The 23424-nt window shown below is 47.5% G+C and overlaps 1 protein-coding gene across 2 annotated transcripts in view; it reads left to right on the top strand.

Annotated features, from left to right (window-relative positions):
• The window catches only part of DNAJA3 (DnaJ heat shock protein family (Hsp40) member A3), a 29284-nt gene extending 11342 nt beyond the window's left edge, over positions 1 to 17942 (top strand). The window contains exons 3-12 of one of the 2 annotated variants that reach the window (XM_063934977.1): positions 9350 to 9433; positions 11281 to 11481; positions 11683 to 11835; positions 12016 to 12163; positions 12312 to 12376; positions 13845 to 13973; positions 14064 to 14179; positions 14267 to 14364; positions 14745 to 14856; positions 16817 to 17942. In XM_063934977.1, coding sequence (XP_063791047.1) covers positions 9350 to 9433; positions 11281 to 11481; positions 11683 to 11835; positions 12016 to 12163; positions 12312 to 12376; positions 13845 to 13973; positions 14064 to 14179; positions 14267 to 14364; positions 14745 to 14854 — 1104 coding nt within the window. In that variant the 3' untranslated portion in view covers positions 14855 to 14856; positions 16817 to 17942. The remainder of the gene's footprint in view (positions 1 to 9349; positions 9434 to 11280; positions 11482 to 11682; positions 11836 to 12015; positions 12164 to 12311; positions 12377 to 13844; positions 13974 to 14063; positions 14180 to 14266; positions 14365 to 14744; positions 14857 to 16816) is intronic. The other variant, XM_063934978.1, reaches the window with a different exon arrangement.
• The last annotated feature ends 5482 nt before the right edge of the window (positions 17943 to 23424 follow it).

A 23424-nucleotide genomic window follows, 5' to 3' on the forward strand; every position in this document is an offset into this window, starting at 1 on the left:
GAGAATCATGTGATAGCACTGTCAGCAGTGTTCATCCCGGGAGTGGACAACTGGGAAGCAGACTTCCTCAGCAGACACGATCTTCACCCGGGAGAGTGGGGACTTCATCCAGAAGTCTTCCACATGCTGGTAACCCGTTGGGAAAGACCAATGGTGGACATGATGGCGTCTCGCCTCAACAAAAAACTGGACAGGTATTGCGCCAGGTCAAGAGATCCGCAGGCAATAGCTGTGGACGCGCTGGTAACGCCTTGGGTGTACCAGTCGGTGTATGTGTTTCCTCCTCTGCCTCTCATACCAAAAGTATTGAGAATTATACGGCAAAGAGGCGTAAGAACGATACTAGTGGTTCCGGATTGGCCAAGAAGGACTTGGTACCCGGAACTTCAAGAGATGATCACGGAAGATCCGTGGCCTCTACCTCTAAGGAGGGACTTGCTTCAGCAGGGTCCCTGTCTGTTTCAAGACTTACCGCGGCTGCGTTTGACGGCATGGCGGTTGAACGCCGGATCCTAAAGGAAAAAGGCATGCCGGAAGAAGTAATTCCTACTTTGATTAAAGCAAGGAAGGAAGTAACCGTGCAACATTATCACCGAATTTGGCGAAAATATGTTGCGTGGTGCGAAGATCGGAGTGCTCCGACGGAGGAATTTCAACTGGGTCGATTCCTACATTTCCTGCAATCAGGATTGTCTATGGGTCTCAAATTGGGATCTATTAAGGTTCACATTTCGGCCCTGTCGATTTTCTTTCAAAAAGAATTGGCTTCAGTCCCTGAAGTCCAGACCTTTGTTAAGGGAGTGCTGCATATACAGCCTCCTGTGGTGCCTCCAGTGGCACCGTGGGATCTCAATGTGGTTTTGGACTTTCTAAAATCTCATTGGTTTGAACCACTAAATAAGGTGGATTTGAAATATCTCACTTGGAAAGTGACCATGCTTCTAGCCCTGGCTTCTGCCAGGAGAGTATCAGAATTGGCAGCTTTATCTTACAAAAGCCCATATCTGATTTTCCATTCGGACAGGGCAGAACTGCGGACTCGTCCGCATTTTCTCCCTAAGGTGGTGTCAGCATTTCATCTGAACCAGCCTATTGTAGTGCCTGCGGCTACAAGTGACTTGGAGGACTCCAAGTTACTGGACGTTGTCAGAGCATTAAAAATATATATTGCAAGGACAGCTGGAGTCAGAAAATCTGACTCGTTGTTTATATTGTATGCACCCAACAAGATGGGTGCTCCTGCGTCTAAGCAGACGATTGCTCGTTGGATCTGTAGCACAATCCAACTTGCACATTCTGTGGCAGGCCTGCCACAGCCTAAATCTGTAAAGGCCCACTCCACAAGGAAGGTGGGCTCATCTTGGGCGGCTGCCCGAGGGGTCTCGGCATTACAACTTTGCCGAGCAGCTACGTGGTCAGGGGAGAACACGTTTGTAAAATTTTACAAATTTGATACTCTGGCTAAGGAGGACCTGGAGTTCTCTCATTCGGTGCTGCAGAGTCATCCGCACTCTCCCGCCCGTTTGGGAGCTTTGGTATAATCCCCATGGTCCTTTCAGGAACCCCAGCATCCACTAGGACGATAGAGAAAATAAGATTTTACTTACCGATAAATCTATTTCTCGGAGTCCGTAGTGGATGCTGGGCGCCCATCCCAAGTGCGGATTATCTGCATAAATTGTACATAGTTATTGTTAACTAATTCGGGTTATTGTTGAAGGAAGCCATCTTTCAGAGGCTCCGCTGTTATCATACTGTTAACTGGGTTTAGATCACAAGTTGTACGGTGTGATTGGTGTGGCTGGTATGAGTCTTACCCGGGATTCAAAATCCTCCCTTATTGTGTACGCTCGTCCGGGCACAGTACCTAACTGGAGTCTGGAGGAGGGTCATAGGGGGAGGAGCCAGTGCACACCACCTGATCTGAAAAAGCTTTACTTTTTGTGCCCTGTCTCCTGCGGAGCCGCTATTCCCCATGGTCCTTTCAGGAACCCCAGCATCCACTACGGACTCCGAGAAATAGATTTATCGGTAAGTAAAATCTTATTTTCCAGGACGGCTGGAGTCAGAAAATCTGACTCGCTGTTTATACTGTATGCACCCAACAAGCTGGGTGCTCCTGCTTCTAAGCAGACGATTGCTCGTTGGATTTGTAGTACAATTCAACTTGCACATTCTGTGGCAGGCCTGCCACAGCCAAAATCTGTAAAAGCCCATTCCACAAGGAAGGTGGGCTCATCTTGGGCGGCTGCCCGAGGGGTCTCGGCTTTACAGCTTTGCCGAGCAGCTACTTGGTCAGGGGCAAACACGTTTGCTAAATTCTACAAATTTGATACCCTGGCTGAGGAGGACCTGGAGTTCTCTCATTCGGTGCTGCAGAGTCATCCGCACTCTCCCGCCCGTTTGGGAGCTTTGGTATAATCCCCATGGTCCTTACGGAGTTCCCAGCATCCACTAGGACGTCAGAGAAAATAAGAATTTACTTACCGATAATTCTATTTCTCATAGTCCGTAGTGGATGCTGGGCGCCCATCCCAAGTGCGGATTGTCTGCAATACTTGTATATAGTTATTGTTACAAACAAATCGGGTTGTTTATTGTTGGAAGCCATCTTTTCAGAGGCTCCTACGGTTATCATACTGTTAACTGGGTTCAGATCACGAGTTGTACGGTGTGATTGGTGTGGCTGGTATGAGTCTTACCCGGGATTCAAGATCCTTCCTTATTATGTACGCTCGTCCGGGCACAGTATCTTAACTGAGGCTTGGAGGAGGGTCATAGGGGGAGGAGCCAGTGCACACCAGCTAGTCTAAAGCTTTTACTTTTTGTGCCCAGTCTCCTGCGGAGCCGCTATTCCCCATGGTCCTTACGGAGTTCCCAGCATCCACTACGGACTATGAGAAATAGAATTATCGGTAAGTAAATTCTTATTTTCTCTAACGTCCTAGTGGATGCTGGGGACTCCATAAGGACCATGGGGAATAGACGGGCTCCGCAGGAGACTGGGCACTCTATAAGAAAGATTTGGTACTATCTGGTGTGCACTGGCTCCTCCCTCTATGCCCCTCCTCCAGACCTCAGTTAGATTTCTGTGCCCGGCCCGAGCTGGTTGCACACTAGGAGCTCTCCTGAGCTGCTAGAAAGAAAGTTTAAAATTAGGTTTTTTATTTTACAGTGAGACCTGCTGGCAACAGGCTCACTGCATCGTGGGACTAAGGGGAGAAGAAGCGAACCTACCTGCTTGCAGCTAGCTTGGGCTTCTTAGGCTACTGGACACCATTAGCTCCAGAGGGATCGACCGCATGACTCGTCCTTGGTGTTCGTTCCCGGAGCCGCGCCGCCGTCCCCCTTACAGAGCCAGAAGCCTGAAGATGGTCCGGAAAATCGGCGGCAGAAGACATCAGTCTTCACCAAGGTAGCGCACAGCACTGCAGCTGTGCGCCATTGCTCCTCATACACACTTCACACTCCGGTCACTGAGGGTGCAGGGCGCTGGGGGGGGGCGCCCTGAGCAGCAATAATATCACCTTGGCTGGCAAAAATAACCACAATATATAGTCCCAGAGGCTATATATGTGGTAATTACCCCTGCCAGAATTACAGAAAAAAGCGGGAGAAAGGCCGCCGGAAAAGGGGCGGAGCCTTCTCCCTCAACACACTGGCGCCATTATTCCCTCACAGTTCCGCTGGAAGGAAGCTCCCTGACTCTCCCCTGCAGTCTACACTACGGAAAGGGTAAAAAAGAGAGGGGGGCACTAAATTTGGGCGCAGTTTAATATAATAAGCAGCTATAAAGGGTCATAATTCAGTTAGTCCCTGTATTATTATAGCGCTCTGGTGTGTGCTGGCATACTTTCTCTCTGTCTCCCCAAAGGGCTTTTGTGGGGTCCTGTCTCCTTGTAAGAGCATTCCCTGTGTGTGTGCGGTGTGTCGGTACGGCTGTGTCGACATGTTTGATGAGGAGACTTATGTGGAGGCGGAGCAGATGCCTATTAATGTGATGTCACCCCCTGCGGGGCAGACACCTGAGTGGATGGATTTATGGAAGGAATTACGTGCAAGTGTCGACTCCTTACATAAAAAAAATTTGACGACATGCCAAATGCGGGACAGCCGGCTTCTCAGCTCGTGCCTGCCCAGATGATTCAAAGGCCGTCAGGGGCCCTGAAACGACCACTACCTCAGATGGCAGACACAGATGTCGACACGGATACTGATGCAAGTGTCGACGACGATGAGTCAAATTTAATGTCCACTAGGGCCATTTGTGGCATGATTGAGGCAATGAAAGAGGTATTACACCTTACTGATATAAACCCGGGTACCTCAAAGAAGGGTATTATGTTTGGGGAGAAAAAACTACCTATAGTTTTTCCCCCATCTGAGGAATTGAATGAGGTGTGTGAAGAAGCGTGGGCTTTCCCCGATAAAAAATTGGTGATTTCAAAAAAATTACTAATGGCGTTCCCTTTCTCGTCAGAGGATAGGTCACGTTGGGAAACTCCCCCTAGGGTGGATAAAGCGCTCACACGTTTGTCTAAAAAGGTGGCACTACCGTCTCCGGATACGGCCGCCCTAAAGGAACCTGCTGATAGAAAGCAGGAGGCTATCCTAAAATCTATTTACACACACACTGGTGTTATACTGAGACCAGCTATTGCCTCAGCCTGGATGTGCAGTGCTGCTTGGTCAGATTCCCTGTCGGAAAATATTGACACCCTAGACAGAGACACTATATTGCTAACCATAGAGCATATAAAAGACTCGGTCTTATACATGAGAGATGCACAGAGGGAGATCTGCCGGCTGGCATCTAGAATAAGTGCTTTGTCCATCTCTGCTAGGAGAGGCTTATGGACTCGGCAGTGGACAGGAGATGCAGATTCTAAAAGGCACATGGAAGTTTTGGCTTATAAGGGTGAGGAGTTATTCGGGGATGGTCTCTCAGACCTTGTTTCCACAGCAACGGCTGGGGAGTCTGCATTTTTGCCCCATGTCCCCTCACAGCCTAAGAAAGCACCGTATTACCAAGTACAGTCCTTTCGACCCCAGAAAAACAGGCGCGGAAAAGGCGGGTCCTTTCTGTCTAGAGGCAGAGGAAGGGGGAAAAAGCTGCAACACACAGCCGGTTCCCAGGACCAAAAGTCCTCCCCCGCTTCTTCCAAATCAGCCGCATGACGGTGGGGCTCCACAGGCGGAGCCAGGTACGGTGGGGGGCCGCCTCAAAAATTTCAGCGATCAGTGGGCTCGCTCACGGGTGGATCCCTGGATCCTTCAAGTAGTATCTCAGGGGTACAAGCTGGAATTCGAGGCGCCGCCCCCCCGCCGTTTCCTCAAATCAGCCTTACCGACAACTCCATCGGGCAGGGAGGCTGTGCTAGAGGCCATTCACAAGCTGTATTCCCAGCAGGTGATAGTCAAGGTACCCCTACTTCAACAAGGCCGGGGCTACTATTCCACACTGTTTGTGGTACCGAAACCAGACGGTTCGATGAGAAACATTTTAAATTTGAAATCCTTGAACACTTACATAACAAAATTCAAGTTCAAGATGGAATCGCTCAGGGCGGTTATTGCAAGCCTGGACGAGGGGGATTACATGGTATCCCTGGACATCAAGGATGCTTACCTGCATGTCCCTATTTACCTTCCTCACCAGGAGTACCTCAGATTTGTGGTACAGGATTGCCATTACCAATTCCAGACACTACCGTTTGGACTGTCCACGGCACCGAGGGTGTTTACCAAGGTAATGGCAGAAATGATGATACTCCTTCGAAAAAAGGGAGTTTTAATTATCCCATACTTGGACGATCTCCTTATAAAGGCGAGGTCCAGGGAGCAGTTACTGGTCGGAGTAGCACTATCTCAGGAGGTGCTACAACAGCATGGCTGGATTCTGAACATTCCAAAGTCACAGCTGGTTCCTTCCACTCGCTTACTGTTCCTGGGGATGATTTTGGACACAGAACTGAAAAAAGTGTTTCTCCCGCAGGAGAAAGCCAAGGAGCTGTCATCTCTAGTCAGAGACCTCCTAAAACCAAAACGGGTATCGGTGCATCGTTGCACACGAGTCCTGGGAAAAATGGTGGCTTCATACGAAGCCATTCCATTCGGCAGGTTCCATGTGAGGACCTTCCAGTGGGACCTCTTGGACAAGTGGTCGGGATCGCATCTTCAGATGCATCCAATGATAACCCTGTTTCCAAGAACCAGGGTGTCTCTACTGTGGTGGCTGCAGAGTGCTCATCTTCTAGAGGGCCGCAGATTTGGCATACAGGACTGGGTCCTGGTGACCACGGATGCCAGCCTTCGAGGCTGGGGAGCAGTCACACAGGGAAGAAACTTCCAAGGACTATGGTCAAGTCAGGAGACTTCCCTACATATAAATATTCTGGAACTAAGGGCCATTTACAATGCCCTAAGTCAGGCAAGACCCCTGCTTCAAAACCAGCCGGTACTGATCCAGTCAGACAACATCACGGCAGTCGCCCATGTGAACCGACAGGGCGGCACAAGAAGCAGGATGGCAATGGCAGAAGCCACAAGGATTCTCCGATGGGCGGAAAATCACGTACTAGCACTGTCAGCAGTGTTCATTCCGGGAGTGGACAACTGGGAAGCAGACTTCCTCAGCAGACACGACCTACACCCGGGAGAGTGGGGACTTCATCCAGAAGTCTTCCTACTGTTGGTAAACCGTTGGGAAAGGCCACAGGTGGACATGATGGCGTCCCGCCTCAACAAAAAGCTAAAGAGATATTGCGCCAGGTCAAGGGACCCTCAGGCGATAGCTGTGGACGCTCTAGTGACACCGTGGGTGTACCAGTCGGTTTGTGTTCCCTCCTCTGCCTCTCATACCAAAGGTACTGAGAATAATAAGAAGGCGAGGAGTAAGAACGATACTCGTGGTTCCGGATTGGCCAAGAAGGGCTTGGTACCCGGAACTTCAGGAAATGATATCAGAGGACCCATGGCCTCTACCGCTCAGACAGGATCTGCTGCAGCAGGGGCCCGGTCTGTTCCAAGACTTACCGCGGCTGCGTTTGACGGCATGGCAGTTGAATTCCGGATCCTAAAGGAAAAGAGCATTCCGGTGGAAGTCATTCCTACGCTAATAAAAGCCAGGAAAGAAGTAACCGCGAACCATTATCACCGTATTTGGCGAAGATATGTTGCGTGGTGTGAGGCTCAGAAGGCCCCAACAGAGGAATTTCAGCTGGGTCGCTTTCTACACTTCCTGCAGTCGGGAGTGACTATGGGCCTAAAATTGGGTTCCATTAAAGTCCAGATTTCGGCCCTGTCGATTTTCTTCCAGAAAGAACTGGCTTCACTGCCTGAAGTTCAGACTTTTGTAAAGGGAGTGCTTCATATTCAGCCCCCTTTTGTGCCTCCCGTGGCACCTTGGGATCTCAATGTGGTGTTGAATTTCCTAAAATCACATTGGTTTGAACCACTTAAAACTGTGGATCTGAAATATCTCACGTGGAAAGTGGTCATGTTATTGGCCTTGGCTTCGGCCAGGCGTGTGTCAGAATTGGCGGCTTTGTCTTGTAAAAGCCCTTATCTGATTTTTCATATGGATAGGGCAGAATTGAGGACTCGTCCCCAGTTTCTCCCTAAGGTGGTATCTGCTTTTCACTTGAACCAACCTATTGTGGTGCCTGCGGCTACTGGGGACTTGGAGGATTCCAAGTTACTGGATGTAGTCAGGGCCCTGAAACTTTGTTTCCAGGACGGCTGGAGTCAGAAAGACTGACCCGCTTTTTGTCCTGTACGCACCCAACAAGATAGGTGCTCCTGCTTCTAAGCAGTCTATTGCGCGCTGGATTTGTAGCACTATTCAGCTGGCGCATTCTGCGGTAGGCTTACCGCAGCCTAAATCTGTAAAAGCCCATTCCACGCGGAAGGTGGGCTCATCTTGGGCGGCTGCCCGAGGGGTCTCGGCTTTACAACTTTGCCGAGCTGCTACTTGGTCAGGGGCAAACACGTTTGCAAAATTCTACAAATTTGATACTCTGGCTGAGGAGGACCTTGAGTTCTCTCATTCGGTGCTGCAGAGTCATCCGCACTCTCCCGCCTGTTTGGGAGCTTTGGTATAATCCCCATGGTCCTTACGGAGTCCCCAGCATCCACTAGGACGTTAGAGAAAATAAGATTTTACTCACCGGTAAATCTATTTCTCATAGTCCGTAGTGGATGCTGGGCGCCCGTCCCAAGTGCGGATTGTCTGCAATACTTGTATATAGTTATTGCCTAACTAAAGGGTTATTATTGAGCCATCTGTTGAGAGGCTCAGTTATATTTCATACTGTTAACTGGGTATAGTATCACGAGTTATACGGTGTGATTGGTGTGGCTGGTATGAGTCTTAACCGGGATTCAAAAAAATCCTTCCTTATTGTGTCAGCTCTTCCGGGCACAGTATCCTAACTGAGGTCTGGAGGAGGGGCATAGAGGGAGGAGCCAGTGCACACCAGATAGTACCAAATCTTTCTTATAGAGTGCCCAGTCTCCTGCGGAGCCCGTCTATTCCCCATGGTCCTTACGGAGTCCCCAGCATCCACTACGGACTACGAGAAATAGATTTACCGGTGAGTAAAATCTTATTTTTACCCATAGTGAAATGTTCAAACCACTTGTGTAATAATATTTAAAGCAGTAGCGCCCACCTAGGTTTTCTTTTCTTCTTCTTTTAAATCGTAAATGAAGCATCTTATTCAGCATGCATCTTGTGTCCCTCTACAAATCATCTCCTTTTCTAAATCTCTCTGGAGGGAAAACAAGCATGACTGTCAGACACAGGTCTCACCGTGCCATGTCATGGCAGAGTAGGGAGTAGGAGAATGTCTGCTAAATCCGCTCTGCTCATTGTGTCATGTGAATGTGGTAGTTACACAACATGGAGAATCTGCAGTTATAAATCATTAATCACAGTAGTTTAAGTCTTATAAGTATGCAATGGCTTACTGAAGAAAGCATCCAGCTGCCCCTGACCGGATCCATATCCCTGCCTGCCACCATATCTCTGTACCCTTCAGGTCAGTGCTAATGACTGACTCTTCTGTGCAGAAAAAGTTTATTGGAAATAGGTCTGTAGGTAACTAGCTGTGCTGGGCTTCTCCTTTATAAAGGCCAAATCTATATAGAATACCTGCCCTCTGAGAAGGGCATATCAGCCATTGGCTGCGCTGCACAGCCAATGCGATATGTCTGTCACCTACTGACAGGCTTGTGATATATCGGCCCTTAGCTCGAATGCCCAATATATCTGCCAGTGTGTACCCAGCTTAAGTGTATATAAGACTGTTGCCATTTTGTAAGTAAATGATCAGTGTTTTTGTTTCAGCTGGCCAAAAAATACCATCCAGACACAAACAAGGAGGACCCTCAGGCCAAGGAGAAGTTCTCTCAGTTGGCAGAAGCATATGAGGTAACTGTTTACACCCTCCTGATGACCCCTGGTTTATATACAGAAGTGGTAATATGATACGTATAAACTACAATGGATATCGGTGTAATTGGAAAGTTGTGGTGTCGTTGTTTCATCGTACATTATGAGACGTGTGTAGTATGAGTACTGCACTCCGGGCCTTATTCAGGTTTGTTAGCAACCCAAAAAAAAAAAAAGCAACTGGGCAGATGATATAACATGTGCAGAGAGAGTTATATTTGGGTGGGTTGTGTTCAAACTGAAATCTAAATTTTAGTGTCAAAATAAAAAGCAGCCAGTATTTACCCTGCACAGAAACAATATAACCCTCCTAAATCTAACTCTGTTACATCTGCCCCACTTGCAGTGCACATGGTTTTGCCCAGTTGCTTGCTGTTTTGGTTTGCTAACAACTCTGAATAACCGCCTCCATTATTACGGATGGTAGCAGTCTTGTTGGATGTCTGTGATTTAAAGCCCTTGGCCTACATCCTTCTTTTTTATTTTGTCACATAACTGTTTAGTGGCTTGTAATATCCATATAAATTACAGCAGAGAGTGCAGTATCCCATATAACTTTAATTTATGGCGCAATGCTTCTGTATTTGACCCCCAAAACATATTACCCTTCATCTTTATAATCTGGCAGCTTTATGGCATGGATATGTGACAGTCCACCTTCCACTTCCTGGGACAAGAGTCTAGCACCAATATCACCTCTGCTTGTGTGTGTTATTACTCCATGCTGCTGAGCAGGGGACAGCAGCTACTGCCTTTAATAAAGCATTACGCTGGACCAAAAGCAAAGGCTCCTAGTCAGCGTCCCATTGTAGCAGGATGGCAAGTCTAGAGACAGGGGGGCTGGTTTCCTCTCTACTTGATGGCACACTTAACCAAGTTGGCAGGTCTTCCTTGGGTGCTAGCTATGTGAGGGGGTGACTTTGGACCAAGTTGTCAATTGATACCTGAATGTCCCCACATAATTTTTCCAGATTACAAAGTGCCTATTATTTGGTAAGAAGGTACTGCCGGGCGAGTCTTCATCCGCAGCCATTACACATGGGCAGTATAGGACTTTCACATTTGCCATTGAAGACTAACTCGCGCACAATTGCATGCCCTCTGTTCTGCCTGTCTTATTGCCCCCTTTCTGGGCTACTTGTAAACTGATGAGGCGCAGGGAGATCATAGGAGAGATGAGCAATTGATGCCTCCTAGTGGGAGAAACATAACCCATCAGAATCTGATTACAGACTGAGATATACATTTACTGTTAGTACATAAACCCCCTTTCCAAAAAAGGACTGGCTGGAAATAACCCTCAATAAAGATTACGATACTCAAAAATGATTTGTGACCCGGCCAAATGACTTCCTAATACATACTATGTATACAATCCGTAATCTCCTTTAGATAAGCGGTTCTTTTAAATCTGGAAATTTGCCTAATGCTGTAGCCGTGCGCTGTAAGTAATTTTCTTTTTGCAGCACTGTATTTGTGCTGCATTCTACAAGTGCGTCGTAATCTGTGTGTTCTTGCATGCACGGAAAAATGTGTCTGGTGTTGGAAATAATTAGTTGATCTCTACTGTGTGTTAACCCAAAAGCAGTGCTTCTGGTCTCCATGTTGCAAGCTTCTGTTTACAGGGTTGCAGTTAAAATGCTGGCTGTTGGGATCCCGGTGTTCAGGATACCGACGGGGAAATCCCGACAGACGGAATCCCGGCGCACCAGGGCTATTCCCACTCGTGGGCGAGCGGGATGCTGCTGTTAGGATATTGACAGCCGGCATCCCGTCCACCGGTAAAACGTATGTAATCCTGCTTACAAACCTCTGACTGCTTTCAGGTTCTCAGCGATGAAGTGAAGCGCAAGCAGTATGACGCGTACGGCACTGCTGATTTTGCAGCGGGTGCCAGCGGAGGTGGACAGCAGTATTGGAGAGGTGGTCCCACCGTCGATCCGGAAGAACTATTCCGCAAGATCTTTGGGGAGTTTTCAGGATCGCCCTTTGGCGACTTCAGTAGCGCCTTCGATCAGCCACAAGAGGTGAGGGGTTTGTTGCTCATCCACTCCATGTGTGTAAATGTTCTCTTATCACGACAAGTAAAGAGTTTCTGTCCGCTACACACCCTGGAAGCAGATTATGTATGGGACCAGCGACATAACTGGAGCACTAGGGATAATCTTAACTGAGGAACAATTCTTCTGCAGATATAAGCAATCCTCTGCTTTCACTTTTCTCTTCAGTACATCATGGACCTCACGTTTACCCAGGCAGCCAAGGGGGTGAACAAAGAGCTGTCGGTTAACATCACAGAGAGCTGTCAGAGGTGCAATGGGAAAGGAAATGAGCCTGGCACGAAACTTCAGCGCTGTCACTACTGCAACGGCACTGGCATGGTAAGGGTAACACATCATCCACACTTCTCAGGCCATAGCCTCCAACACAATGTATCGTACCTGCAGTAGCACTGGCATGGTAAGGGGAGCAAATATCATCCCCACTTTTCTCAGGCCGCAGCCTCCATTATAATGTGTTGCGTATCAGGCCAACCATATGTTCATACTGTATCTTTGTAGGAGACTATTAACACCGGCCCCTTTGTAATGCGATCGACGTGTCGGCGCTGTGGTGGGCGGGGTTCCACCATGACCAATCCCTGTATGTCCTGCCATGGGAGTGGAGAGACGAAGCAGAGGAAGTCTGTAACCGTGCCGGTGCCTGCTGGTAAGTGTGCATACACGGCTCGCTCCGTGTTCACTACAGTTTTATACACAGCATAGTGGTTATTTACTAACATACATACCGGCAGTTGCCCATTGGCAATTATCTATTCTGGTGTGAAATGGAAGAACATCTACTTTGTCTCCATCAGGTGTGGAAGATGGGCAGACTGTTCGGATGCCGGTGGGAAAGAAGGAAATCTTCATCACGTTTCGGGTTAGTATAGTCAGATGACTTTTATTATTGTCTTTTTCGCCATTGTCGGTGACTTTCTCTGGTTAGTTACAGAGTTAAGTTCTTGATGCTTTGGAAAGTGTTCTGGATTGTCTCCAGCAGAGGGCAGCACTGTGCACTGCAAAACTGATTCATGTTGCAGGGTCTTGCATCAGTCACTGATTTCTTTTTTTATTTATTATGCTGATAAGTTAAGCACTACAATAAATATGTGAAATTCAACTAAACGTATATTTAAGCCAAGTGTATGAATTGAGGAAAGCAGAAATGCATATGGTGTGTTTTGATGAACACCATAGCCTAAAGTTCAAGTATCTGTGTTGTATCAGGTTAGAATTCTAATCCGCTTCTGTTCTCAACTCCAATTTCACATCTGTAGAATTCCTGGGTGAATGGGTGGTGGCGCTACTGGCGGGATTTTCTTCTTTGCTCAATCCTGTATCTTGCTGCAGTCTCTGAGCTACAAGTAATTAGTGGAAAGACAGTTTATGGCAGGGGGGACAGTACGTTGGTGCTGACTTCTAGCATACAGACATGCTTCCTTCTTTCAATTGTATCAATACATAAATTACATCTTATTAAGCAAAACTATAAATTCATCATTTCTAAATCTTTTTGTATTTACAATCATTAATGCTGGAGATACTGAGAAAATGACTATCAGACCAACAGAGATTTTATCTGACAGCCTGTTACCCAGCAGATATCCTTTCCATACACACTGATATATCTCGTGTGTACAGTCATGATTCGTGGGTTCCTTTGCACGTATATATTCCACTTGCGACATTTCCCCGTTCGTGCCATGTGAAGGAACACAGGAAATAGTGCATACACAGCCTGATGCGGCCGAATTGAAACTCCAGAAATATTGCATCGGACGATTCAACATGACCGATATTTGGGAAGAGTCACACAAATACACAGTACTCTGCCGATATCAGGGCACCCACATCACTCTAACAGTGTACGTGTCTGAGCCCTAACTCTGTCCGTTCAGGGTTGTAGTACTGGAAAAGTGAGTGGATTATACACAGTCTGCAAATTCATTTTCATTTCCTTTTAAAGAGTCCCACACACCTGATTAAGGGATGTGCTGGAGTTCTGGATTTCCCGGAAAGGCTTTCCAGTAAAATATCTCCTTTTGTGTTACGCAAACTAACATTGCGCCCAATTCATGTATCATGCGGTTCTATTCAATATTTAGATAAGGTCCGTATTTCTCATTTTATAAATGACTACGTATAAATGGTTTGTAATATAGAATGTTTCCGGGATTTAGGAGAAGACTTGTATGTGTTACTCCACGTTGACCTAAACTTGGCTACATCTTGACGTTACTTGTGGTGCAGTCCAAGGGTTTTAGAATGGCATTTGGGTAGCTCCTTGGTAATGGTTCTGAAATTAGCTCACCATTGTAAAATGTTGCGATGCTGACGTTACTTTACAGGTTCAGAGGAGTCCCGTCTTCAGGCGTGATGGGGCAGATATCCACTCGGACCTGAATATTTCCATCACGCAAGCAGTCTTAGGTGGGACGTCCCGGGCGCAAGGACTGTATGAACCGATCAATGTCGCCGTAAGTGTTCAGCCTCCACCGCCTATCCACCTTTGCCCATCTGTCTGGTGTGTTCATGTATCCTTCTCACCCAGCTCTGCTTCTTCCCAGATACCAGCTGGCACACAGCCAGATCAGAGCATTAGGATCAGTGGCAAGGGCATCACAAGAATGAACAGTTACGGCTATGGTGACCACTACATCCATATCAAGTTGAAGATTCCAAGGTGAGTGAGCTAGGGAGATGTCACTGCCGTTCCCGCTGCGCTGTGACATGAGGCGTCTGGACCACTCACTTCTCCGCTTCCCCATAGGAACCTGACAGACAGTCAGCGGGCACTGATGCTGAGCTTCGCAGAGGAGGAGACTGACGTGGACGGCACAGTGAACGGGATTACAAACACAAATACAGGTAGCGTAAAGCTCTGTAATCCAGTATAACTGTCGGTATGAATATTCTGCGAAGGGGAAGTACAGAAAATGTGTAACACATACAAATGACGCTACTTAAAAGGACTTGCCGTTATTTCTGTTTCCCCTATCAGCGCGTGTGTCATATATTGTAAAGTGATTTAAACTGGGCGGGTGTAGAAATGACCTCCCATTATCTCAGATTCATTGCGGGATTGGCGCATTAAAAGAAATACAGGGTGTGGTCCGCAGGAATAAAGGGCTTTTATTCCTGATTGCCAGGTCTATTTTAGGATGAATATCCCTAGACAATTTGGGTGAATTAGTACAGTGGAACAGATTGACTTGGGATGGTGACTGTTTGCTGTTTGTGCCCACTAGGCAGCGCCCAGCAGAGATCTGCAGCTGTTGAGGACAGTCCTGAGGCTGAGCAGGCAGGGGAGAACAAGGAGGGATTCCTAAACAAACTAAAGAAAATGTTTAGTTCTTGACGGTAGGAGTAGCCCGTTTTTATTTGTCTCTTACAGAACATGGTCTCGCTACGTTACATCGAATGAAATCTTCCCTCCAATCATAATTCAGTGTAGACACACAAGTTGCGTCTAATTGCAGGTGTTATTGGCTACGCAATGATAATAAGATATGCTTAAAAATCTCTAAAATATGCATAAGCATTAACCGTACTTTGCCGGGCAGTGTGATGTATAGGCAGTAAAGTCACAGGTAGCATGTCCAAGAAAAGATTGAGCAAGGCACAAATACATAACTACTTTAAGTAAATAATAAACCTATTAGTAGCGTTCCCCATTACAAACTGACGAAAAAATGTTTTATTACGTCAAACCGACCACTTATTTCACAGTAATCTTGCAAATAGATTGATGTGTAATTATCGTTGTGAGAAGGTTAGCATAGCTGGGAGGAGTTTAGAGGCATTCGGCCAATCACATGCAGCCTTAGTGGAGTACCTGCAACTGATCCCACCTCTACGTAAGCACCTCTTTAGTACTCTGTGTTTACATGAGTGCATCTTTACTGTACACCGACTGTCCCTTCCGATCCCTGTCTCAGCCCCATCTTCGTGTCATAAGTGCTAAATCGGTCAGCTTGCATACTGCGATTTTGTATGCATACAAAGGGGGTCGTTCAGACCCGATCGCTGCTGTACGTTTTCGTGACAAGCCGACGGCTGTCTTAGGCTAGCGATCGCCTCTGCCTGATTGACAGGAAGAGGCGGTTGCTGGGCGGGAGGGGGTGGGGACGGCGTTTGTCTGCCGTTTAGGGGGCGCGGTCCGAGCAACACAGGCCTGGCCGGACCGTTGGGGGGGGCAGGCTGCGGCGGCTGCGTGACGTCACATAGCCACTGCGACCCAGGCAGCGACTAGTAGCTCCTGCCAGCGCGCAGTAGCTGCGCTGGCTGGGAGTTACTCCTACAGTACAAAAGCATCACCACTGTGCGATGCTTTTGCACTTCTGCGACGAGGTAGGGCGTGACATGTGGGGCGTCCCCCCCCCCCCGCATGTCAGTGTGCCTGATCTTAGCCGTGCTAAATTTAGCACAGCTACGATCAACTCTGAAACACTACCGCAGTGCGATAAGAAACATTTTTTAGGGGGTGCAATAACCACAGTGGTTATGCCCAACTGTGCATGAGCCTGTCTTTGTTTAGTAGTAATTTATTATTCTCTCTCTTTACACCATACATTGATGTATGTATTGTTAGACCAGGCATGTCCAAACTGCGGCCCTCCAGCTGTTGAGAGACTACACTTCCCTGCATGCCCTGACTCAGTTTTGCTGTCAGAGAATGCTGTGTCGGGGCATGCTGGGATGTGTAGTTTCTCAACAGCTGGAGGGCCACAGTTTGGACATGCCTGTTTTAGACGCTGACCACAATCAGATCGGCTACTTTTATTTTACCTTTAGCCACACAGGCAGCAGTTCTAAAACCATCGCACATACAGTGTAGATGCTGATTCTGTTACTAGACCAGACATTCTGGAAGAGAATAACGTCAGGGACTGAATGCCTGAGCTCAGGTCCCAGACCCTTGTTACTACCAGCTGCAGCTTTCTGCTAGGGAGATTTCCTAAGCTAACGTCTGCGTACCGGTCCTGACAATCTGTTACTTACTGGTTATGTAAACTGCTGGGCTGTATTTGTACATTATAGTGTATGACTCTCACATGTTGCTTAGTGCATTCAGCCATGTTAGGTGGCACAAGTTAGCATCTGATGGGCACCTAGAAGAGCACTATGGGTGCCACATAATCAATAGTTCCAGCATGCTGGATTTTGTAGTTCTTTCTCTGTTTGAAAGATGGACACAGATGCTGTTAGAGTATCCTTTTACCAGTAGTGCCACAGGAGCGAAACCAGTTCCTTAGGCTAAACACTGCTAGATGTCTTTGTTACACAGTGGTGGCTGATGACTTCTTTCTCTCCTGTGCAGGAAAGAAGAGATCAACGGGAAACTAAGAAATAGTTTGGACTCTTCTGTCCGTGGATCCATAGAACTTTGTAATGTGGCACCTTAACGTCTGGAACTTTCCTTGTCCGACACCAGGCGGACCAGCAAGACCTCATCAGCACGCTGCCTTCTGCTCTTCCACCTGGGGCTCCGCTCTGTAAATGAAGGACTTTCCGGGACTGGCCAAGCTTTAGTTCCTTTCAATTCAAATCCCTTTTGTGTAATTCATTCATTGTTCCTTCATGGCAAAGTTGTAGTGCTGACTCCTATAACAGACCTGTTAGTTCTCACTATGAAAACGGTAAGGTCCACTGTTCTAGGTACCCAAACTAAGCTTTACTTGGTATGCCACAAGGGTCAAGATTATAAAATGCAATACTTTCTCCTCCTGATACAGAAAATGATTAATAGAACATGTTAATAGGAAAATAAATGATCCAGTTATAGCTGATGTGAAGCATAATTTACTGCACTGAGATTTGGATGTGGTAGCCTGGCACCTGAACGTTCTTATGTTCTACAGCCACTAGGATAGATTACTGCAGGTGTTATTACATAGGTAAGCCACTGGCTGTGACTCTTCCTAAACGATAACTTGTGTTCACTTGCTGGCAAAATACGTGATTGGGAAGCTTTGGCCACACAGTTTGTGGATAAGAACTACTGTAGACTTGAATTAGAATATATGGCCCATGTTCTAAGCTTTTTGCTGTGTATTTTCTGTTTTATTTTAAAACCCAAAATCTGTTAACCCTTACTGTATACAGATATCCGCATTTGCGCTGTTATATGCGCAAGTATTAATTTCAGTAATAAATCTTGGCATACCTTGTGTTCCTGTCGGAAGGGAGCAATGCACGTCTGTCTTCTCTGTGACTGAAAATGTCCTGCTCTTGGAGTATGGATAAAATTGAGAGTTCCTCTCCTAGAGGGGGCTACAAAGGACTATGGCGTGTAGACTACTAAATTGTAACATTAATGCTCATTTTAGGTCAATGTCATTTTGTTGCAGTCCAGGTCCATAATGTGTTTTTTTCCAATGCTCATCTAATGTAGATGTTTTGCTGCTGCTCTTATTCCAATTAGCCTATAAAATTTCCAACATTCAGTCTCCTTTGCGTTCATTCCTGAAGAGTTTAAAAGATTTGGCTATAATGAAAATGCCGCACTGTACAGTAACCCGATCTTCCACATAAGTGCAAACACTTTATTGTGCGATTTGGCCAGTCGGGTGAAGGGTGTGAGAGGGGGTGCCGTTCCCAGTGTTTAAACGCCGCAGAAACGACAATTCGCTCACTTCACCTGGAATTAAATCTATGATAGAAGCTACAGCGGCCAAGAGGTAAATACTTTCCTTCTTTGGCAAAACAAAGAGTAATACATCCTGCTGGTGTCAGGACCTAGTTCACCATGCTAAATGGGAGAAGCGGAGCCAGGCAAATAATGATAGCAATGCAAACCATCAAACAACTACCCCTGAGTGACTTACAATGGGATTAAACACATTTATTAATGGTTACTGCAGAAATACCTCCAGTCTTAGCAGGCTTGCAATTATTGCCCTTCTCAGACGTGGCACATAAGGGGGAGAGGAGGAGAGATACAAGGTACCACAACAGAGGAAAAGAACCAGTGGAAGCCGCAGACGCAGTTTAAAAAACAAAACTAAACCCACTCAGTGAGTTGAAGTATGGCTGGCCATCAAATGATTTACCATAGGTACAGTACTTTCTCTTTCATCCACTAGGGGGACACTGGAACAGCTTATACAGTAGGGGTGTGAAGCTTGTAAACTGGAGGTGTGGCACAATCTAAAAATTACACATTGTCTGAACAGCCGGCTCCTCCCCCTTGACGCCCCTCATCCCTCAGTTTGAAAAATTGTGCCTAGGAGGTACAAGCACAGAAGGGAGCTCCTGCTCCATTACAAAAGAAAATACCTAAGGTTGCGTCAACCTAATGCAAAGGGGGACAAATGTCTTGATAATAGAGAGACTGATCCCTACTAAAGGGGATCTGCATCTCTCCTTCAGAAAAATCCGAAGCATCAGGGTCGGATTTCTTTTTTGCCTTCCGGTGCCCCTAATTAACTGTGAGTACTGATGGTAATGAGGGCCCTAATTAATAGATACTGGGGTCTTTACCCACTTTAATAAAATGCTGGCACGGCTTAGACTGAGAGCTTCAGTACAAAGGCTATAGCCTATAAGTAAACCGGGTATGCGTACAGAGGCTAGCTCCGCAGACCTGCGCCACACGTTGCTGCCTTCCGCTCCACACAGGGCAGAGAGCGCTCCCATTACCTCACATGGCAGGCAGCGCAGAACAGGGGGAGGGGGTTTATAACAGAGTTTTACTCCCTCTGGTCACTTGTATGTTTCTCCTTCATCCACTAGGGGCCACTGGAGTGTAGTTACAATGGGGAGATAGTAGGTGGTATTGGTAGCTGGCACTTTAAAAATTCTCACACTGTGGCTAGCTCCTCCCCTACTATCTCCCTTCCAAGCCAGTCTACGTTAAGTGCCCGAGGTAGCTGGTTCACTTGGGTTTAGCTGAAGAATTTTCTTCTTTTTTCTTATTTTTCTTACACACACTCACAGACTGGCAGCTCTGCCACTGCCAGTCTGCACCGTGGGAGCTGCCGGCGGGGTCCCATCGCAGCTGCGTGCGGCTAGGGATGGGCCCCGGCTGAGGGAGACACTGAGCTCTCCTGAGTTGGCGGACACCGCTGCGTGCGGCGCGTGTCGCGGCCACTCCATCCAGCAGAAGATTCCGGCAGCATGGCAGCGGTGAGTATCAAAAATGGTCGGACACCGCTGCGTGCGGCGTGTGTCGGGACCACTACATCAGAAGATTCCGGCCGGACACCGCTGCGTGCGGCGTGTGTCGGGGCCGATCCACCAAGAACACAGTGGTGAGTGAAGTGTACTTTATTTGTGGTGGCTATGTATGTTTTTAGAGCAATGCACTGTTTATTGTTGTACAACCCACTCCAGAAGGGCTCTCTGGGGCTGTAATGTACTTTCTCTATCGTCCTAAGTGGATGCTGGGGTTCCTGAAAGGACCATGGGGAATAGCGGCTCCGCAGGAGACAGGGCACAAAAAAGTAAAGCTTTTACCAGATCAGGTGGTGTGCACTGGCTCCTCCCCCTATGACCCTCCTCCAGACTCCAGTTAGATTTTGTGCCCGAACGAGAAGGGTGCAATCTAGGTGGCTCTCCTAAAGAGCTGCTTAGAGAAAGTTTAGCTTAGGTTTTTTACTTTACAGTGAGTCCTGCTGGCAACAGGATCACTGCAACGAGGGACTTAGGGGAGAAGTAGTGAACTCACCTGCGTGCAGAGTGGATTTGCTGCTTGGCTACTGGACACTAGCTCCAGAGGGACGATCACAGGTACAGCCTGGATGGTCACCGGAGCCGCGCCGCCGGCCCCCTTGCAGACGCTGAAGAGAGAAGAGGTCCAAAATCGGCGGCTGAAGACTCCTGAGTCTTCATAAAGGTAGCGCACAGCACTGCAGCTGTGCGCCATTTTCCTCTCAGCACACTTCACACAACAGTCACTGAGGGTGCAGAGCGCTGGGGGGGGCGCTCTGAGAGGCAAATAAAAACCTTATTAGAGGCAAAAAATACCTCACATATAGCCCACAGAGGCTATATGGAGATATTTAACCCCTGCCTAACTTCAAAAATAGCGGGAGACGAGCCCGCCGAAAAAGGGGCGGGGCCTATCTCCTCAGCACACAGCGCCATTTTCTCTCACAGAAAAGCTGGAGAGAAGGCTCCCAGGCTCTCCCCTGCACTGCACTACAGAAACAGGGTTAAAACAGAGAGGGGGGGCACTGATTTTGGCGATATTGTATATATATAAAAGATGCTATAAGGGAGAAACACTTATATAAGGTTGTCCCTATATAATTATAGCGTTTTTGGTGTGTGCTGGCAGACTCTCCCTCTGTCTCCCCAAAGGGCTAGTGGGTCCTGTCCTCTGTCAGAGCATTCCCGGTGTGTGTGCTGTGTGTCGGTACGTGTGTGTCGACATGTATGAGGACGATGTTGGTGAGGAGGCGGAGAAATTGCCTGTAATGGTGATGTCACTCTCTAGGGAGTCGACACCGGAATGGATGGCTTATTTAGAGAATTACGTGAGAATGTCAACACGCTGCAAGGTCGGTTGACGACATGAGACGGCCGACAATCTATTAGGACCGGTTCAGGCGTCTCAGAAACACCGTCAGGGGTTTTAAAAACGCCCATTTACCTCAGTCGGTCGACACAGACACGGACACTGAATACAGTGTCGACGGTGAATAAACAAACGTATTTCTCATTAGGGCCACACGTTAAGGGCAATGAAGGAGGTGTTACGTGTTTCTGATACTACAAGTACCACAAGAAAGGGTATTATGTGGGAGTGAAAAAACTACCTGTAGTTTTTCCTGAATCAGATAAAATAAAATGAAGTGTGTGATGATGCGTAGGGTTACCCCGATAGCAAATATTGGCGTTATACCCTTTCCCGCCAGAAATTAGGGTACGTTGGGAAACACCCCTTAGGGTGATAAGGCGCTCACACGCTTATCAAGTGGCGTTACCGTCTCCAGATACGGCCGCCCTCAAGGAGCCAGCTGATAGGAAGCTGGAAAAATATCCTAAAAAGTATATACACACATACGGTGGTTATACTGCGACCAGCGATCGCCATCAGCCTGGAGATGCAGTGCTGGGTTGGCTTGGTCGGATTCCCTGACTGAAAATATTTTATTCATGTAGAGCATTTAATAGGATGCATTCTATATATATGTATGTGAGATGCACAGAGGGATATTTGCTCTCTGGCATCAAGATAAGTGCGTTGTCCATATCTCCCAGAAGATGTCAGGGACACGACAGTGGTCAGGTGATACAGATCCCATACGGCAGATGGAAATATTGCTGTATAAAGGGAAGGAGTTATTTGGGGGTCGGTCCATCGGACCTGGGGACCACAGCAACAGCTGGGAAATCCAACCTTTTTTACCCCAAGTTACATCTCAGCTAAAAAAGACACCGTCTTTTCAGCCTCAATCTTTCCTTTCCCATGAGGGCATGCAGGCAAAAGGCCAGTCATATCTGCCCAGACATAGAGGTAAGGGAAGTAGACTGCAGCAGGCAGCCCTTTCCCAGGAAAAGAAGTCCTCCACCGCGTCTGCCAAGTCCTCAGCATGACGCTGGGGCCGTGCAAGCGGACTCAAGGTGGGGGGGTAGTCTCAAGAGTCTCAGGACGCAGTGGGATCACTCGCAAGTTGACCCCTAGATCGTACGAGTATTATCCCAGGGGTAAAGATTGGAGAGTCGAGACATCTTCTCCTCGCAGGTTCCTGAAGTCTGCTTTACCAACGGCTCCCTCCGACAGGGAGGCAGCATTGGAAACAATTCACAAGCTGTATATCCAGCAGGTGATAATCAAAGTACCCCTCCTACGACAAGGAAAAGGGTATTATTTTTCCACACTATATTGTGGTACTGAAGCCAGACGGCTTGGTGACACATAGTCTAAATCTAAAATGTTTTGAACACTTACATAAAAGGTTCAAATCGAGATAAAGTCACTCAGAGCAGTGATAGCGAACCGGAATGTCCCTGGACATCAAGGATTACCTCCATGTCCAAATTTTGTCCTTCTCATCAAGGGTACCTCTGGTTCGTGGTACAGAACTGTCAATATCAGTTTCAGACGATGCCGTTTGAATTATCCACGGCACCCCGGGCCTTTTTACCAAGGTAATGGCCGAAAAGATGTTTCTTCAAAGAAAAAAGGCATCTAAATTATCCCTTACTTGCACGACCTAAAAAGGGCAAGTTCCAGAGAACAGTTGGAGGTCGGAAGAGCACTATCTAAAGTAGTTCTTCGACGGCACGACTGGATTCTAAATATTCCAAGAATCGCAGCTGTTTTCCGACGATACGTCTGCTGTTCCTAGGGATGATTCTGGACACGGTTCAGAAAAAGGTTTTTCTTCCCGAGGAAAAAGCCAAGGAGTTATCCGACCTGTCAGGAACCTCCTAAAACCAGGAAAGGTGTCTGTACATCAATGCACAAGAGTCCTGGGAAAAATGGTGGCTTTTTACGAAGCAATTCCATTCGGCAGATTCCATGCAAGAATTTTCCAAAGGGATCTGTTGGACAAATGGTCAGGGTCGCATCCTCAGATGTACCTGCGAATAACCCTGTCGCCAAGGACAAGGGTATATCTTCTGTGGTGGTTGCAAAAGGCTCATCTATTGGAGGGCCGCAGATTCGGCATACAGGATTTGATCCTGGTGACCACGGACGCCAGCCTGAGAGGTTGGGGAGCAGTCACACAAGGAAGAAACTTCCAGGGGGTATGGACGAACCTGGAAAAGTCTCTTCACATAAACATTCTGGTACTAAGAGCAATCTAAAATGCTCTAAGCCAGGCGGAACCACTCCTGCAAGGAAAACCGGTGTTGATTCAGTCGGACAACATCACGGCGGTCGCCCATGTAAACAGACAGGGCGGCACAAGAAGCAGGAGTGCAATGGCAGAAGCTGCCAAGATTCTTCGCTGGGCGGAGAATCACGTAATAGCA

The sequence above is a fragment of the Pseudophryne corroboree genome, chromosome 7 (genome assembly GCF_028390025.1).
Source record: "Pseudophryne corroboree isolate aPseCor3 chromosome 7, aPseCor3.hap2, whole genome shotgun sequence".
Classification (NCBI taxonomy): domain Eukaryota; kingdom Metazoa; phylum Chordata; class Amphibia; order Anura; family Myobatrachidae; genus Pseudophryne; species Pseudophryne corroboree.